The 19,956-nt window shown below is 35.8% G+C and overlaps 1 protein-coding gene across 1 annotated transcript in view; it reads right to left on the reverse strand.

Moving 5' to 3' along the window:
* Nucleotides 1–2,504: 2,504 nt before the first annotated feature.
* FSIP1 (fibrous sheath interacting protein 1) overlaps nucleotides 2,505–19,956 on the reverse strand; it is a gene marked incomplete at both ends in the record, with an annotated part of 49,743 nt that continues 32,291 nt past the window's right edge. The window contains 2 exons of the mRNA XM_081334944.1: nucleotides 2,505–2,539; nucleotides 6,223–6,724. Coding sequence (XP_081191070.1) covers nucleotides 2,505–2,539; nucleotides 6,223–6,724 — 537 coding nt within the window. The remainder of the gene's footprint in view (nucleotides 2,540–6,222; nucleotides 6,725–19,956) is intronic.

Genomic DNA, 19,956 nt, shown 5'->3' on the forward strand with positions numbered 1-19,956 from the left:
TCAAAATCAGAGTCCTCTTAGTGGATATTTGAGGAGAGGCTTAGTATCAAGCCCAGGTCAAACAAACAACCTATATGCTGCAGATGATATGAAAATGACTTGTACATTTTTTAGCTGACCAGCATGGGTAGAAGAAGAACACATGCACATTGAGATTGGCCTGATTAATATAGGGAACACTATAGGCTGTAGAGGACAGGAAGACCTGGAGGAATGTTGTCCATGGGGTCGCGATGGGTCGGACACGACTTTGCAACTAACAACAACAACATAGGCTGTAGGGTTCTGTGCTGCCACCACGTGGCCATTTTGGGGAAAGTACAATGTGGGCAGCCAGACCCCTCCTACCCTATGATGTATTTCCTCTTCCCTCCCCTTTTCTGGGATGGACTTCCTCCTTCTTGCTCCCTGGAGACACACATGTGCTCCTTCATAACTGGCAGACACACGTGCAGACGCTGTGAGTAATTACCGTCTTCTGACCTTGGGAATACTGTCCAAATATCATCTTAACGCACCTCATCTGCTGTAATCTACTCTACATGCAAATTAAGGTATTTCTAGATGATAAAAGGTGTTTCCACAAGTTCTGCTATCTGGAAAAGGGCTGTTAACAGTGAGAGCATCTGTTTATACAGAGCAAGTGCAGAGGTCTTAACAAGGGGATTAATCACAATACATCAGCTTGATCCAGAATAGGTTCAGTGGTGAGGATGAAGGCAGGTCTGCCTCAAAAAGTTACTTTAAAATATTTTAATATTAAATTTTAAGATTTTAATTGCTTTAACTAAATTATAAATCAAATTATTGAATTACATTAATTAATTAATTTAATTAACACAAATGGTACATTTTTTATTTATAAACTGAATTCTTTCAGAAGAATTGAATTCTGACGCTAAAATTGAGAAAACAGGAACCTGGCATGGTGAGCTGGTTAATAAGAAAAGTCTGAATTGTGGAATATTTGTGGTTAAGAACAGAATGTCTGGTGTTTATGAGTAATGCCTTGCATACATTGCTAAACAAAGTAAAGCTATATTAGCTAATAAGATGACATGTTTTGTCAAACTAATATCAGAATACAGTGACTTGTATCTAATTTATTACTGCTTTTTTAGAACTTTGCAAATATGTAAAAAGAAAGATCTATGTTGCATAAAAACTTACCTGAACTGCCAGAGAAGTGGACATCAAATTGCTAGGCCCTTCCTCCATGTTGTTCCAACCAGGACAGAGAGACCTGATTACTGTAGCTTATCTTGAACAATTGTACTAATTTAGCTGAATTATAATCAACATTTGTCTGCTTCATTATTTATTGCCATTAAAATAGCACAGCACCATCCTAGGACATTCCATTGCTAAACTCATTGCTGTAATCTATTTGTACAAATGAAAAAAGTCAAGTTTGTTTATGCTTCTTGATTTCCTACTCAGGCAAACAGTCATGTACTCTTCTCCTATCTGCCAAAATCTCTCCATGTTCTTAAGACATGTGATACCAGCAAATCTAAATCTGGCTTATTGTTTTCCTTTTGATGGATGTGCTAGCAGCTCTTGCACCCAGCTCTCCTCTATGACTATGTTTATTGGGCCAACCTGGTTTGTTAGGCAGTGACTGAGACCCCTTCCCATGTACTTCAATGCATTTTCAAAACAAAGTTGAAAAGTCACAGTAATTTTTAGAATCAGAAGTTTCACACTGGTTAAAATCACAAAAGAACAAAATTAAAAGGAAATGTCAACCTATTTCTGTAGACAACCATAACATGCCTGCGCTTTATTGATACTGGATATCTCCATTTGCTACAGATTTTAAGGAAAAACAGTTTGCTAATGGATAGATGACCACATGATTGTTATCAGACAGCCAAATGTAGAAAAACAAATTAATAACTGCCAATAGTTTGTGCATGATATTCACATTATTCTTTGCATGTTTGCTTTGTTTGCAAAAATCCAGAGTGTTCACTGTTGAATGCTTCAGATAATCATCTACCTCCCAAAATGTTTATTCAAATGATACTTATGTTTACAAATTATTGCACATTCAGGAGAAATGCTGGCAAACATATGACGATACATGCACCGAGTTCAATATGAGCCCTTAATATGAGAGCATAATGCATAGAACAAGCATAAAAATAGTTCTAGTTATATTTACTGTAAATATAGTTTATGGTTAGGAAAGTGCTATTATTGTCGCTTACATAAATTTGCTGAACAATATAAATATTGATGTATGTGCAGATAGAGGAGCTTAACAGCTAACTGGGATATATATGTGCAGATAGAGGAGCTTAGCAATTTTAGATCTGTAAAACATTTGTATGTACAGAAGTCATCCCCAGAAAGCAGTTAATCAGGAGATCTTTATTTAGAAATCCTATTGCAACATGAAAAGAAGACAAAAACATTAATTATGAGACAAATTTTCCTGAAACAATACACAAAGAATTAATGAAATAGATTTTACCGACATTGTTTAGGTTGATAGCACACTACTCTTCATTCACATCTTCATCTTTCAGCTCATCTGCACAGAAATAAAACCATTCTTGAATTATTGAAAGGTCTTCAGTATTCAGCTTGAAAGAATAAATTTTGAATTTTGTTGCCCACAAGAACTCTCATCATTACCACCTCAACATTTTGTTAGGCTACACCAGGGGTAGGCAACCTCGGCTCTTTTATGACTCATGGAGTTCAACTCACAGAATTCCTGAGTCAGCCATGCTGAGGGGAAAGGGAGAAGTTTCCAAGCTGAGCCATGCTGGCTCAGGAATTCTGGGAGTTGAAGTCCATGAGTCATAAAAGAGCCGAGGTTGCCTTCCCCTGGGCTACACAATTCTACTGTGTATGGAATTTTATCTACATATGCATATTTGTACATGTGCTATGAAAGACCATAATAAAGTTTACCTACCTACCTACCTTATTTAACCTCTGGCAGTCAATACTGACATTAGTAAGATCACTCCTTTTCATATGATCTCTATTCAATATTGCAGGAGCCAGAAGTACTTTGACCCATTTCATAAATTACATTGCAATGACCTCCATTCTTAATCTTTTTCCCAGAGAGATTAATTGCAAATCTGTTCACACAATAAATTATTTGATTTGTTATCACTTAATAAAATTAAATATTTTTGTCTGGGTCTTGCATATTTTTTTAAAGTAAGATTTCCAGCATGGTCTGTAATAACCCTTAAATACCACTTAATAATTTGTTATTAACTGGGTATTTAAGGGTTATTACATACCATGCTGGAAATCTTACTTTAAAAAATATGCAAGACCCAGACAAAAATATTTAATTTTATTTAATTCAGTGAAAGCTGAAAACTCTCAGTGAGCCTAACAATATTCTTAATTTTCCAAATAAATAAAGTTTCAATGGCTCAATCTGCTCCCAAGGAAGTGAAGAATTAGTTAAAATCAATCTCGTCCATTAGATCTACATTCAAGAATAGAAAGAATGAGTCTTGCTGTTCACAGGTAGAATTTGTATTTAATCCATAGATCTGAGTGGTTGCTTCTCTCCTTGATTAGTGTCCATACGTTGCATCTTGTCCTGCCTTCAGGTGCTTTGGAGAATAGCTTGACTCCCTCTGCTTTGAGGCAGCCCCTGAGATATTGGAACACTGCTATCATGTCCGCCCTCATCCTTCTCTTCATTAAACTACACATACCCAATTCCAGCAACCTTTATATATTTTAGCCTCCAGTCCTCTAATCATCTTTGTTGCTCTTCTCTGTACTCTTTCTAGAGTCTCGACGTCTTTTTTACATTGTGGTGACCAAAACTGGATGCAGTATTCCAAGTGTGGCCTTACCAAGGCATTGTAAAGTGGTATTAATACTTCACGTTAACTTGATTCTATCCCTCTGGTAATGCAGCCTAACACTGAGTTGGCTTTTTTGGCAGCTGCAGCACACCCCTGGCTCATATTTAAGTGATTGTCCACTAGGACTCCAGATCCCTCTCACAGTTGCTACAATTGAGCAAGATACCACCTATACTATACCTGTACATTTAGTTTTTCTTGCCTAAATGTAAAACCTTCCTTTTTTCACCACTGAATTTCGTTTTGTGGATAACTCTAGGCTCCATTTTGGTACAGATAGAGACCAGTGTATTTATTAGGGCAAAGAGGCATAGTTAACATTAGTAGTACCAAGGAAGACATGGACTGAGCCAACTAAGACTATTTTGTTATCCATGTACCTCCCTCCCTCCCTTCCCATCCCATGACACTTTTTTCCCCATCTTATACAATTCTTTTTTTCAACAACTGCATTGTTTCAGAGAAACCACCTTGTTTAGTGGCATTTAATCCATTAATTTTAATCACAATTTTAATCAATGGACCAGCCACAATCCAATCATACTGACATTTTAAAAAAAGAAAAGAAATGGTGAAAGAAGAGTATATTAACAAAGCAAAACATTTTCAAGGAAAAAAGCCAAGAAAATCCAGTTGCCTTTTGAAAAGGACCTTCGGGATAACCATGATCTGATGGCTGAGAATCTCCATAGACATTATATTCTAAATTTTGTCATGAAATGTTAGCAAAATATGAGGTGGAATTTAGTGAACACTAAATACAACCTAAGTTCTGCAAGGAAGGAAAGCAGCAATGTAAGAAAGATATTGCTATTTACCACTGAAATGGATAAATGAGTATATTCTGATTTTTTATTTGATTTAAATTCCTTCATGCAGTACCAATGTTATTTAACTTCAAAATATTACAAGCAAAAAAGCAACCAGATGTTGCAACAGATTCAGAGAGAGCATCTTATTTCAACAGCAACATTAATTATTTATTGACCAGCAAGGAGCAGAAGAAATATTGTTGTGTGATAAAAGAATACACTTAAGCAAAGTTTAAGAACACTATTAAATATTAGTATTCAAATTAAATTCAGACTAATCTAATCTTCCAATTAATGCAACTGATGCAGATGAGAAGCCTGTATTTGAAGAGAAAAATGAAAATCTTGGTAGCATGTTTAAAATAATTTGTCATTATTTTAACAAAATGAAATTCAGTGGTGGGAAAAAGTAAGGTTCTACATTTAAGCAAGAAAAACCAAATGCACAGGTACAGATGGTATGTGGCTCAATAGTATCACGTGACGAGTTAATACCACTTTATAATGCCTTCGTAAGGCCACACTTGGAATAGTGCATCCAGTTTTGGTCGTCATGATGTATAAAAGATGTTGAGACTCTAGAAGAGCAACAAAGATGATCAGGAGACTGGAGGCTAAAACATATAAAGAACGGTTGTTGGAATTGTGTATGTCAATTTAATGAAAAGAAGATCTAGGGGTGACCATGATAGCAGTGTTCCAATATCTCAGGAGCTGCCACAAAGAAGAGGGTGTCAAGCTATTCTGCAAAGCATCTGAAGGCTAGATAAGAAGCAATGGATGGAAACTAATCAAGGAGAGAAGCAAACCTAGAACTAAGGAGAAATTTCCTGACTGTTAGAACAATTAATCAGTGGAACAACCTGCCTCCAGAAGGTGTGAATGCTCCAACATTGGAAGTTTTTAAGAAGAGACTGGACAGCCATTTGTCTGAAATGGTATAGGGTTTCCTGCCTGAGCAGGGGGTTGGACTAGAAGACCTCCAAGGTCCCTTCCAACTCTTTTATTCTGTTATTCATATCTTTATGTAGGTTGAAATTTAAGAATTCTGTGTCACAGCAGCATTGTTTTGGTTATATAATTAAGAAAGATTGCCAGACTATTTTGGTTTGTAACAGGAAATATATCTATCATAATACTATTGCCAGGTAAAGTTAACAGTTACACATTCTCTTCTCTATGATTTTGAGCTTTTTATATTAAAAATATTATCAGCTGATATTTTTGTACAATTTATCAAAATAAAAAACAGAAGGAGCATACTTGCCTATTAAATCATAACATATGCCTATCCCACCTTACCATTAACTGACAAAAACATAATTTTTGGTACTTTTTAAATGTAGAAGTAGTATTGTTGCTATTTATGTCAGTTAAAAAATGTCAGAAAGTATTTTGAAATGTTCTGCTATTCTCAACATCATTCCGTGCTTTTGCACCCCATCAGCATAACCATCAAACATTAGTGCATATGTTTGATGAAATCCTGCTTGACTTGTTCGGGCTTTTAAAATCATAATCAAATGCTTAGTCTAAAAGTTTATTAGCAGCATCACCTCCTCTGGTTTTTAGTGGTATGCTAGGAATGCTGGCATCTGTGGAAAGCTCATTGTTCATGCTGACACAATAAAAAGGTTCACCCAAAAAAGGCTTTTTCATCTTGTCTGTACTGAGAACCTTTGACATGGAGACATCTTCAGAGCTATTGGCAGCGTCTGTTGCCTCCTCTTGGTCTTCTTCATTACCCTTTTTCTCTGACATGGGAAATTCAAAAAATGTCTTGCTGGGATTACAGCAGGAGTCTATATTTTCCATTGAAAATATATCTTTATACTCATCTCCAAGCGTTTCCTCATTTGCTAGTGGTTGAATATCATCTAACACTTCATTCCCAGAGTCTGGCATGTTTTCTTCCAAGGTGTTACAAGGGCTCATCCTCTCGACAGAATTTTCCTGACATTTGGTCAGATTAAGATTGCATCCTCTTCTTAGGCTCTGCATACAGTCTTCAAGAAGGGCATTAAGTTGCTCTTCTGTGAGGCAAGGAGGTACATCTGGCTGCGAAAATAAGGGAAAAGTTCCCCCCATCAAAATGAAGCTACAAATAATTTCATCATAAAACAGCACAGAAAAATAATGGTAGCATTGATTCCTGATGCTAAAGGTCATAAATTAAGATCCGAAAGAAATGAAAATGGCCAGATAATGAATCAAGGCTTTTTCAGTGTGATCTGTTATTAGAAATATACTTGTCACCTTTGAATTTTTTTTAACAAATCATCCACAACTTGCTAGAACGATGAAATGGTGTGCTCCTGAGAAATGCCGCACAAGATATCCTATTGACAATATGAGATCTCATTATTAATTTAGATTTTAACTCTTTTTTTCACTGAACTATCAATATAATTCAAATGAATGCTATCTTAAGGCTAATGTATATTTTAAGAAGGATTCAAATGTTAATTCCTAATAGATATTTTATGGGGGGTGGGCAATGGCTCAGTGGTTAAAGACCCTGAGATTGTCCGAACACCACGGAATTGGGTGAGCTTCTGTTCCTTGCCCCAGCTCTTGCCTACCTAGCAGTTTTAAAGCATACAAATGAGAGTAGGTTAATAGGTACCACTTTGGTGGGAAGGTAACAGCATTCCGTGTGCCTTTGGTGCATAGTCACGCTGGCCACATGACCACGGAAAATGTCCTTGGACAATGCTGGCTCCCTCAGCTAAGAAACCGAAATGAGCACCACGTCCTAGAGTCAGACACGAATGGACAGGGAAACCTTTACCTTTACCTTTAGCTGTTTGTACAAATGTTCCTGGCAAGCCAAAATCCCTAAATAGCTCATATTTAGACTGCTTTATGATAGTGGCTTTAATCTACCAGATTTTTAACTCTAACCATTGTGCTTATATTCTAACACCTATATTTCTAGGGACTGAAAACATGTCTAAATATTATCTTCCAATTGCTCTCTTATTGGATCCAACTTCCATGTATTTGAAAAATTGGCAACTTTGAGCACCAAAGTTTAGTAAAAGGGGATGTCCTTTTTCCAGCTTGAAAGCTGTTAGACATGTTAGTTATTAATAGGTAAGCAGTTGGTCCCAAAATTGCAGGAGAAACTGAAGCTGTGGTATAATCCAAATGTGAAGATAGCAGCAAAGATATTTCATTGGAAAGCCTGGGTCAAACATGGAAAAATACTTTAAATTAGTTGATGTATAATGGTTGTTTTAAAAATTTTGAGATATGATATTCTGCTATGATACCTATAGGCCCTGCTGGGCAATCTATATAAATGAAAATGAATGTACAAGATATGATCCCTATGCCTTGGCAACTTTCCTTCTACTGCAAGAACCAGTGCTGGAAATGAAACCAACCATTCAGTTTTACTTGCAGTTAAAGAAACAAGATGAAGGTTAGCATTAATTATCTATCAGAAGTGTAAAATGAAGAATTGGACTATCCAATTTGGAAAATCAATGTATTATCAAGGAGAATATATTTGCGTATGTTTTTCATTTGGATACCACTTCTGGATTTTTTACTTGTGATGAAAAAAAATGAAACTTTAACTTTAGTTTTGTGGATTAGATAGATTTGTCATTATAGAAACAGCTAGTTATATATTAATGTGTAAAAGCAAAACGTTGAGGCTGGAGTGTTTTTATCTTGTACTGTGTTAAAAAGAGTTAGAAGTCAATGCCTTTTTCTTCTTTTTTTTCCCCTTATACCTGATACCTTCTCTTTCCCTATCCTTTTCCTTCCTTTAATCTCCTATTTCTTTGTATTTTATATATTAAATAAAATTAAAATAGATTTAAGAATGAAGCTATTGCATCAGCAAATACTGCTTTGTGTTTATTCTTACAAGATATACATAGCTGACTTTGTACATGATAACAACTGCTAGGATTCCCCATGCTTCTCATTGGAAATTATGAACAATCCCTTCCGCAGAAGAGTGGCAAATTAAGTTATGGCAACATACATCAATATTAAAACTTACCTCATACCCCAAAAACATACCTGATCTAGAATTTAACAATGGATTAAATATGGAAACAATTTTTCAACTACAATCTTTGTTGAAGATTAATTATCACATCTCTGACCACATCTTAGTTACTACATCTGAACTTTGAGTTTTCCTGACCTTATATTCAATTTTTTAATCTTGCAAAATTTTCTAGATTAGTCAGAAATTACTGTAATTCTTTTACTTCATTTTGTAATGTATATAAGTAATATTGGTCACAGTTATTAACAAAAACCTAATTCTAACACTGCCTAAATTTAATACCAGTTTAAATCTTCAAATAAGACATTTCAATATGCAGATTTAAATTATTGTTAAATTATTGTTATTTCAAAATTTTACAGCAAACCCGCATGTTAAATTATATTCCTAAAAGGCAGAATTTGTCATTTTATGAGCCATTCGGCTTTATCAAATGTGGTACTCAGCAAAATACTCTTACATAAATAAAAAAGAAAAAAACCTGACCCTCTTGATTTTAAGGAATCGATTCCAGATATTTATTATCTATTTTTAAATATTTTTATAGTCCAAAACCTAGAAGGTGGAGCAACTCTATATGGTCTAGATTTAGTGATAAGATGAAAGATGAATAAATCCCAAATTGATATTATATGGATTTTATATATTAACATAGTTTCTTTTCCTGTTCATTTTATTTAATAACTATGCAGTTTGTATCATGCTGAATAATCAGTAGTGCATTTTGTTGCGGTTTGTTATAACCTCACCAGTGATAAAAAAAAAACTCTGACAATGGCTCACTGAGTCACATTTTATAGACTGTACAGAAAACAATATATAATGGTACTTCTGTAAAATATAAACTATCAGATCAACTTATCTAAACACATAAAGGAATCAGGAGACTAGTATTACTTAAGCAGAGATTACTAGAACTAGTTTCAATAGTTACAGATTTTCTTTAAAAAAATGTGTCTGCCGATTATTATATTTTTAAAATTTCTTCATGTAATCTAAAAGATTCCTTTTGTATGATCTCCAAAGATCCTTAGTGCAGCTTTGGGTCCAGAACAAAATGTAGCAGGACTGTGAGCTCTGTTTCTCACAAACGCTAATATGAACCCAATTCATTGTAAGGGAGTTACATAGTAAACTGTCTGCATCGAGGGGTATTAAGAGTAGTCTAGGACAAAAGTACAATTTTATTAATAAGGAGAAATGCTAGGAATGAAAAAACCCAGTTCAGTTCTGCCATCCTTTCAGATGGCTACTTAAAAAATGATTAAGCCCACTGTGTTTTGATTGACCTTCTATTCAATTAAACATTTCTACCAAAATTTTATTAGTTATATTGAAAGTAGCTACCACATTTTTCTAAACAAAGAATCAAAAGACAGATACAAAATGCATAAAATGAATGGCATGTCTTAATGAAAAATCAAAGTATATAACTAAAATGTTTACATAATAAACACTAACAGTTAAAATAAAACACGTTAACAGTTCAGAAACAACTAAATCAATTACACATATAAATCAGTTAAAAATTCAGTATGTAGTATAGCAACATTGAAAAATTAGATGAAAGTGATGGCTACTAAATTCCTGCTAAAGAGATTGAATGGGCTGATTTCCCCAAGTAAGCTATTTCCTCATGTAATCACCAAACAGACAAAGCCTTGTTTGGGATGGCCAGGCATTATCTATAAGATATTCCATTTATACTCCTGAGAAATTTTATCTTCCACTTATCTAATCAGCACACTGAGTGTTTTAGGAATATAACCAATTCTTTCAGTGAATCAATATTGGGTTCAATTCAGCCAATCATTTCAATTCATTCAATCAACCTTGGGTTCAGTGGGAAATATTTATATGTATACTGAACGACAACATGAAAATTAATGGAGCTTAAAGGTTTTGGCTGGTGGGGTCTTGAAACTACATGGTCATGGTTGGATAACTTTGATGAGATGCTATAAAAGATAAAGATGAGGAGTTAAAAGCATAAAAGGCAGTATATTAGGCTGCGTTAGGATGGAGGAGGCAAAAATGGTTTCAAGAATAGATCGGGAATGAGAGTTATAGTGAATGATATTATACGAATTAGATTTGACTATATTTCCCTTAGCTTGCTTATTTCATGTCTTTATTTGGTTTGTGTTTCTTTGTTTCTTTTCTGAACGTTACATATTATATTTATCTTGAAAGGAATTAATATGGGGATTTTGTAAGGACATTCAATTATTAACCATTCAGTAGAATGTTAAAGTTTTGTTGTACAAAATCAAAATGAGTTTAGATTTTGCATATAATTTTCTCTTTTTTTTCCTGTATCCAGGAACAATTGCCTATTCAGTAGATGTAACATTAAAATCACTCTTCCAATTTTCTCTAGGGGGAAGTTCCTTAGAGAAGGGGGTTCCTTTCTTCTCATGTTTCTTGTTGGCCTCCTTATACAAATAGTTCTTGACGAATCATCTGAGACAATCAGCACATGGCCTGACATTTGTATAAATAATTAAAAGATTGGGTTACATCTATGAACCCATCTAGTTTTCTGCTTAAAGACTTGGTAGTCATACTGTACATAATTACACTAAAATTATTAAGCCTGTAAAATACCAGAGGAGACATCTATGTTCAATGGAACCCAACAAAACTCTGGCAGAAATCCCATCTCATATCTTAATTTTCTCTTGTCAAAGGTAAAATGCAACGCCTTAATTGTATGTTATTAATACAATAATACAGTGATGAAAAGGGCAAAATCTGGCCAAAGACAGCTTTCTGAAATTTAATAGGAGAATTAAGTGGGAAAAACTGCATCCAGTTTTGGTCACCACGATGTAAAAAAGATGTCGAGACTCTAGAAAGAGTACAGAGAAGAGCAACAAAGATGATTGGGGGACTGGAGGCTAAAACATATAGGGAACGGTTGCTGGAATTGGGTATCTGTAGTTTAACAAAGAGAAGGGTGAGGGGTGACATGATAGCAGTGTTCCAATATCTCAGGGGCTGCCACAAAGAAGAGGGAGCCAGGCTGTTCTCCAAAGCACCTGAAAGCAGGACAAGAAGCAATGGGTGGAAACTAGTCAAGGAGAGAAGCAACCTAGAACTAAGGAGAAACTTCCTCACAGTTAGACAACTAACCAGTGGAACAACCTGCCTCCAGAAGTGGTGAATGCTCCAACACTGGAAGTTTTTAAGAAGAGACTGGACAGCCATTTGTCCGAAATGGTATAGGGTTTCCTGCCTTAGCAGGGGGTTGGACTAGATGACCTCCAAGGTCCCTTCCAACTTATTATTATTATTAAATCAAATCTCTCCCTGAAATCACTAAGACCTGGCTTCTCTGGTCCAGTTGAACTTTTGTGATTAGCAAGTTCTTACTTCTTGAAGCAGGAAGAACAGGAAGATATGTAAGGTGAACAAGGAGTATTGGGGTACAAGGTGTTTGCAGTATTGCCATAATAATTATGTGGAAATTATTCCTATTTCTTCAGATAAATATCTGCCTCAATCTATAAACATTCTTGGTCTTCTGTTAGTAGACTAGAGGGAAATTTAGCATTTTACAATATTTTGCAATTTTTAATAAACCACAATTGACAATCTGCTTTGCTAAATCATAAGCCACTATTTATAACCACAAGGCTAGATTCATATAAATAGCTAAACCAAAAGTAACTAAATCACATTACAGTTTGGGCAATGTATGACTGTAAACCTTGCCTTTCCTTAATGTATTTCACCATCCTTGCTCTGGCTTTTTACTGCAAACTGGAAGCCCTCTGGAATTCACAAGACTTCTACAGTCTTTCAATATTTAAAACATTTAAATTAATATTTGATAGCTAAAGTGAATATATTTAAAGGTTAATTATTTAGATATGGATTTCAACTGACATATCTGCAAGCCACATTTAAAGAAAAATGAATATTGCTGTGCAGTTCAGATAGAATTGCAGTAAGTAAGGGCCTCCTTATTTTTCTTAATTTTTGAATCAGGTGCTGTGTCTACGCAGACTATAGCTTTCATTGCAAAAAATGGAGAATGGGGGCTGCTCCATATTCAGTCATGCTGGATGCCCTCTAAAGAATCTTCCTGCCAGCTCTCTTTATGTAAGCTAGAGAGAGAGGCTACTAGCCTGGCTCTCCTGACCCAAGATGCCGTTTTCCACCTGACAGTTTTTGAGCTTAGCTACATTCCTCAGTTGTATGAGGATATAGGATAAATCCAATCTATAGGACAAGTCCTCTGCATGTGGTAGGAATGTCCATTCATAATCACCTTGTGCACAAATCCTCTTGGGAATCCAGGGTTTCTAGTTCAAAGTTTTCTAGCTGTTTTTTTGTGACAGCACAACAATGGGGATGTTACTTTTTACGGTTCTACCTATGCTCTTTAAATAAGTTTCAAATCTAATTTCAAACAGCGCTCAGAGAAAGAAAAGAATGTAGCTCAGTTGGCTTTTCCTATGGATTTCTCACACATGCATTCTAGAAAACAAGAGGAACAGTACGCGTATTTTAAAAAGTGTACTTCTCTAAAATATATTATTCAGAACTACAAAAAAATATACCTATAATGATGAGGGCATTAGAGCAAAGTGTGCTGCAATCTTTACGTATTACTAAAAATCCTTCGTTACATGAAAACAACATTTCTTTCAGAAGTACATAAAATGGTAGCATTGAACAGTAAGATTTCCCTGACATGGGTCACCTGCAGCATTATGATCCAGGTCCCTGCAAACGAAGGGACTCTGTAGATCCAAATGACTCCACCACCACCTCTGCCCATAGTTTTGCTCACCAGAGACAAAACACAAGCCCAAGTCCTAGGGTGAATGGTAATATCTGACCTAAGCCCATAAATAATTACAGTACTTTTATTTCTTATTTATTAACATTTTATACCAACCAATACCCTAAGCTTTCTGCAGGTAGACAGTGGGAGAAAATAATTTAGATAAGAAAGTAGAATAAATGGTAAGAAAAGGTGTTGGCATTTTAGTGTTTAAAAATTAAATGTCCTTTGCATTAATGAATAATGACTGTATTTGACAATATTGTCAAACGATCAAATTATTACATGGGGATGTGTAATAGCTGTGAATCATAGAAACACCTTGAGATTTTCTTTTGGCACAATTCTGAAATCATGTTATATAGTGACAGCTGAGCACTAGAAGGGAAAGTATAAAAATATACAGACCCCTCTTGTATATTTTTGCTAATGGAGAAGTAGGATTCGGTGTACAGTATTTTTAACCAGGAAAATGGCACTAGAAATATGAGTATCCCCTGCTCCAGGGACGTCTGTCTGTCTCTCTGTCTGTCTGTCTGTCTGTCTCCCTCCCTCCACCCTCTCTCTTGCATGCATACCACATAAATACTTACAGCAGCAAATTACACTGAAACATTTCCATTACAGGTAACCTTGACTAATGACCATGACTGAGCTCATTTTACCGACCTCAGAAGGATGGAAGGCTGAGTCAACCTTGAGCCAGTCAGGATCGAACTGTTGGCAGTCGGCAGAATTAGCCTGCAATACTGCATTCTAACCACTATGCCACCACGGCTCTTATACATCTTATAAATTTCCCGGTACTCCCATGTTACACCTTTGCTCCACGAGCTGCATTGGTTACCAGTTGTCTTCCGGGTGAGGTTCAAGGTTTTGGTTATGATCTTCAAGTCCTTACATGGCATGGGTCCGGGATACCTCGAGGACCACCTGCTGCCGGCGTCAACTCCCCTCCGCCCTGTGCGTGCCCACAGAGAGGGTCTCCTCAGGGTGCCTCCGGTCAGGGAATGTCGACTGGTGGCCCCCAGGGGGAGGGCCTTCTCTGTGGGTGCTCCGGCACTATGGAACCAACTGCCGGTTGAGCTCCGGATAGCACCGGACCTCCGCTCCTTCCGCCGCGGGCTGAAGACCCACTTCTTTGAACTAGCTGGTCTGGCCTGATGGGGAGGGTCTTTTTAACGGGTTTTTATTATTTTATTGTCATTGTATTTTAATTGGGCATTGGTTTAATCTCTTTTTAATTTTTTTACTGTTATTTATTTATATATGCCCTGTGAACCGCCCTGAGTCCCTCGGGAGAAGGGCGGTATAGAAATTGAATAAACCTAAACCTAAACCTAAATCTGGCATTTTAATAAACTATGGCTTAGTATTTTTCATTTCTGTATACAAATACTGATGTTTTACATAATTCTTTATACTAAAATGGGTTAACTGAGAGAAAAAAAAAACAGAAAAATCTAACTACAATACAGAGGCAATCCTTAAAGAGGATCTAGCTCCCCACTTAAAACATTGCTTATGCTCTTAAATCAAACCTTAAAACGTTGCCTTTTCCAAAATCACTAGGGAGACCTGAGGTTAGGAGACAAATCAGTTACTGCCATAAGCTGTTTGAGCCTCACAAAGAAACCTTTCAGTATACTATTTGACAATCCGATTTAGCTTGCTGAGATATAGGCATGTGCATGCATACACAGTATTTAATAATTCCATGTTGTATGCCAGCAAATTTTTTAAAAGAAAAATATGAATCTTGTTTCATCCCATAGTCCTTAACTTTGACTTTCAGTTAAAGCATCTCTTTAAGCCAAAAAATATTTCAGTGTGGTTTTGGCTCTTTTCAACGATAAAAAGCCACATAATTTTCTAGTATGCTTTTATTTTCCACTTAGATATCAAGTGATCTCAGTGCTCACCATCTGAAAATTTATACTGAAGATGTTAGAAAAATTTAGGAATAACGTTTATTATTTTTGTACAGTTTTAAAGAGTATTTAATGATGCTTTGTATGATAAGAAAGATTTTTGAGCAATAACTAATCTGTTTATTCAAACAGTTATTTCAGCTCACCAAATGCCTTTTTAACAGCTACCTTTATTCTTAAAGGGCACTTTCAGATGAATTACAGAAAGAATAACAGGATGAATTCGTTCAAGAGAAGAAGCCTTTTGCATTTCTTTGTTCCTCCAAACTCTATGGAAATATGTTTCAGTGGGTTGGGAAAAATTCGCAAAAGCCCAGTCCTATTTTCCTAGTAAGAACAGGGAGCACTAAAGCCATTCACTATTCAAAGAAAATTTAAATGAACTAAAATATTTTTAAAAAAAAAATACTGCAGAAAAGAATAGACAAATGGTACAGTCACACTTTTAAAGAAATGGATGTCACTACATTTGATGGCACTTCCTCCCAGATATATATTTATATGACTGCATTTTGAGAAATAGTTTGACAGAGTTAGCTTAAATACAGTATTACTGCCATTAATTTGACAGGGAAAAAAGGCCATTGACCATTGCACTGCCCATTCTTAATTAATCCCAGATGTACAAATAATCATTGCCAACAGCACATAACTGGCTTTAAAGAGTCAACTATTTCGTTACCATATTCTCAACACATTCTTTAGTGTAAACCATTTAGGATTGTCTTGCATTAATTTATTTATCTTCCATCACAGACCAGGACATGAAAAGCCAGAAAAGGGGAGGTGGGGACCCTTAAGCTCATTTATGAAAATTTTTGCTTTTCAGTAAAATGTATTAGTTGGAACTGCGGCTATCAGGCTGCTGATCATTTGCCACCATAAATTATCATGGTTTATCTCCTACAGGCTATTATGTAGGCATTATATACCTGCTTAGCTAATTAAGCTAAGATACATGCTATTAGTCAATGTTGCTACTCAGAATTCCATTCAACCTATGATTCTACCCAGATTGTTAGTCTGCCATCACAATCCTTTGGGGTTTTGTTTTGTTTTCTTTGTTTTATCATTTTTTTTCAAGTTTCAAATAATTTGTAAACTGCCCAGAGTCAATCAGAGTCAGGTGACATATAAATTTAATATGATAATGATGATGACAATGATGATTCTTTGTGTAATTATGAAGCAATACACAGGGACCCACATGATAGCATGACTCTTCTTAGGGCAAGAAAAATAAAGTACATGGTGTAAGAAATACTACTACTACTACTACTACTACTACTACTACTACTACTACTAATAATAATAATAATAATGATGATGATGATGATGATGATGATGATGATGTTGGAAGGGACCTTGGAGGTCATCTAGTCCAAACCCCTGCTCAGGCAGGAAACCCTACACCATTTCAGACAAATGGCTGTCCAGTCTCTTCTTAAAAACTTCCAGTGTTGGAGCATTCACCACTTCTGGAGGCAGGTTGTTCCACTGGTTAATTGTTCTAACTGTCAGGAAGTTTCTCCTTAGTTCTAGGTTGCTTCTCTCCTTGACTAGTTTCTATCTGTTGCTTCTTGTCCTGCAGTATCATGGATACTGCAGAACTTTATATAGATAAACTGTATTTGTGTGTGAGATCCTTGGTGCTCTCCAACCTTGCACTGAGTTGCACTGATGATGTTACCTACTTTGGTAATGAAACATCTGCAAGAAAAGAACCAAGTTCAGAGAGCACGAAGGACCCCACCGTTCAACCCTGAGCTACAAATATTCTCTTCTATCAATATTTGTGTGTTATTAATAAAAGCCACTTTCTGATGGCTATGTGAATTCATATGAGTGTGTATCAATGGAAATCCCTTGGAAATCCCACAGAAAGCTGGCTAAATGAGATTAAGTGATGTTTGTTCTCCCGTTTTCTTGGTATTTGTTTATTTATATGTTTATTTTATTTCCCTTTTGTCTTTAGACTGTTATGGATATTTAAAGTGTTGTATTGTGTTGTATGCTGCCTTGTTGTGTGTTTGTGCAATAGGTGAATACATAAATTAGACAGACAGACAGACAGACAGACAGACAGACAGACAGACCGACATAGATTCTCCAGCAAGGCTTTCAAAGGAGTTCATGATTTTGAATTAGGCTCAGGATGAGTCAGAATAACTCAGAACAAAAATAAGAGATGTAATAAAAAAAAGAAAGTTATTTGATTCCTCTAACAAATGAAAACCATTGCAATAGTAGAATGTTACCCTATGTGACTGAGATTGTGATTGTGACTTGGTTGATGATTAGTTCATTTTTCCCAACTGATTTCAGTAAAGGTCAATTTAAGAGTCCCTCTTGTGGGTTTTCCAAAGATTTTAAGTAAATATGCAATGTTGAATCTGTGCTCCTCAGTTTAATTAAAGAAAAAAATACATGCATTTCTTCTTAATTCAATCTGCAATGAAACTATATGATAAAAGTAATCAAAGGCTGGCAGCTCTGGCAGTATTTCCCAGTTAGTCTACATAATTCAGAAGAAAAAAAGTTTTGAAGCAAAATTTTGGATAATTTTCAAGCAAGACATAAGGCACCAAAATAGGTACACTTACAAATGCCACCTCAGCATCATCTTAACAGCGTGTTTTTTCCAGGTGCTTTTGTTGTTACATAAATCATCAGATTTTAAAAAGCATTGTACTCTCACCATCAATACTGCTGCTGTCCATTTGTGTTTCCTTTTCCTTTGGGATCTGATTTACCCGATACCTGGAAGGAAGACCACTCCTGATTTTCTTTCTAGTGGTCAGATCATAACAATGCAGAGGGGAATAAGAAGCCACAGAAATGATGGACAACAGTAGCAGGGTATGGAGATCAGAAGATTGACAGCTGCTAGGTTATGGGACTTAGAATAGGCTGAAAATGCTGATTCCCTAATGTAGGCTTTTTATTAAATTTCATTCACTCGTGTCTGATTTTGGGAGATTGCCTGACAAATCCATGCAGTTTTCTTGGCAAAGTTTTGCAAAAGAACTTTGCCATTGCCTCCTTCCTAGGGCTGAGAGAAATTGACTGACCCAAGGTCACCCAGCTGGTTTTGGGACTAAGGCAGGGCTAGAACTGATAGTCTCATGGTTTCTAGCCTGATGCTTTAACCTAAACTGACTCTCTAAGCTAAGTTTTCCATAAAGGGAAATGTTATTTTTAAAATAGTCCTTCTTTAAAAAGGCACAAAGGAAATGACATATGCATTTAATTGACACAAGACAGCAATTAATACGATAGCCTATTATAAAAGTAAGACTGTTCAGTGTTTTCCTTTTTTTCTTTTATTCCCTATAGTTTATATTTATTTATGGGAATTCAATAACATTTAGCTCTTTTCTTATATTGCTTTGCTCATTGCTTTTGATTTTTCAACATTTAATAGTATCACAAATGTTCCCTTAAACCATTTCTGCTTGCTGTTAAACTGATACAGCACACCACCGGTTGCCTAAATTCTTGCACTATTTCAAGTGGATGAGTTGCCTAATTTCTGGATTGTTTAAACCAGACATTAATTCAACTGAACTCTTGTGTAGAACATTATCCATCTTCCAATAACTACAACGGTGTTGAGAGAAACTCTAGTTAATATACAGCTCCTGTGAATCACAAAATAGCCCCTAAGAAAGAATCTGCTGAAATGTCTCTGAGTGAACAATTGCAATAAGAATACCTCTGCCAGCTTGGCCTCTGGGAATAAACAACACTGCTTTGTCTTTAAATCAGAAGTGACTGAATGCTTCAGCAGCACTTAATGCTTGCTCAATTGAGGTAGAGGTTGCTGCTCTGCTTTTGTTTGCTCCTTAATCAGGAGGCAAATCTATGGAGAAATACAGAGAAGTGTACAGCTCTTGTGAGACAGATGATTTTTATCTTTATGCACCCTAGAATTGTAAATATGAAGTGCACCTCTTAGTCTAAGGTGGGAAAGTATGTTTCAGCAGTCAAAAACTGTTGGTACTTCAAGCTGCCAATCACTTGTAAGCAATTTATTTTTCCAAGAGGAAAGAACTAATCAGCTAAAAGTCAGATAGAAACCAGAGCATGGGAATCAGCTGGGGAATGGCCAATGTTATACTTCAGAATGGGAGTTAAACTCCAACTCTACCTGAAGTGCTATACCGTGGTATAAATAATGATGTGAACTTTTTAGATAAAAGGAATGTGGTAGAACAGGTTCCTTGATTTTTAAGTAACCTTAACTTGCTGGAGGAATGTGAATGTAAGACCCAAATGGACAAAAAGAGAGATTGCTTAATCCTTCCCATCTCTTTCAAATGATCCCCAGTCTCTTTCTCCCCTTTTAAGATCTTATTGCCAGTTTGAGACTATTCAGTGGGAAATAATTTTTTTAAAAAAAATGCCTAGGAAAAATTAATTTTAAAAGAAGATGGGCCTTTTAGGAGAGATTTGTAAAAAGGTTCTCTTCCTCCTATCATTTCTTTTGTCAAAATACTATTAGAGAATTTGTTTGTTTCTTTAATATTTATTT

This window comes from Vipera berus (genome assembly GCF_964194415.1).
Source record: "Vipera berus genome assembly, chromosome: 1".
In the NCBI taxonomy this organism is placed as follows: Eukaryota; Metazoa; Chordata; class Lepidosauria; order Squamata; family Viperidae; genus Vipera; species Vipera berus.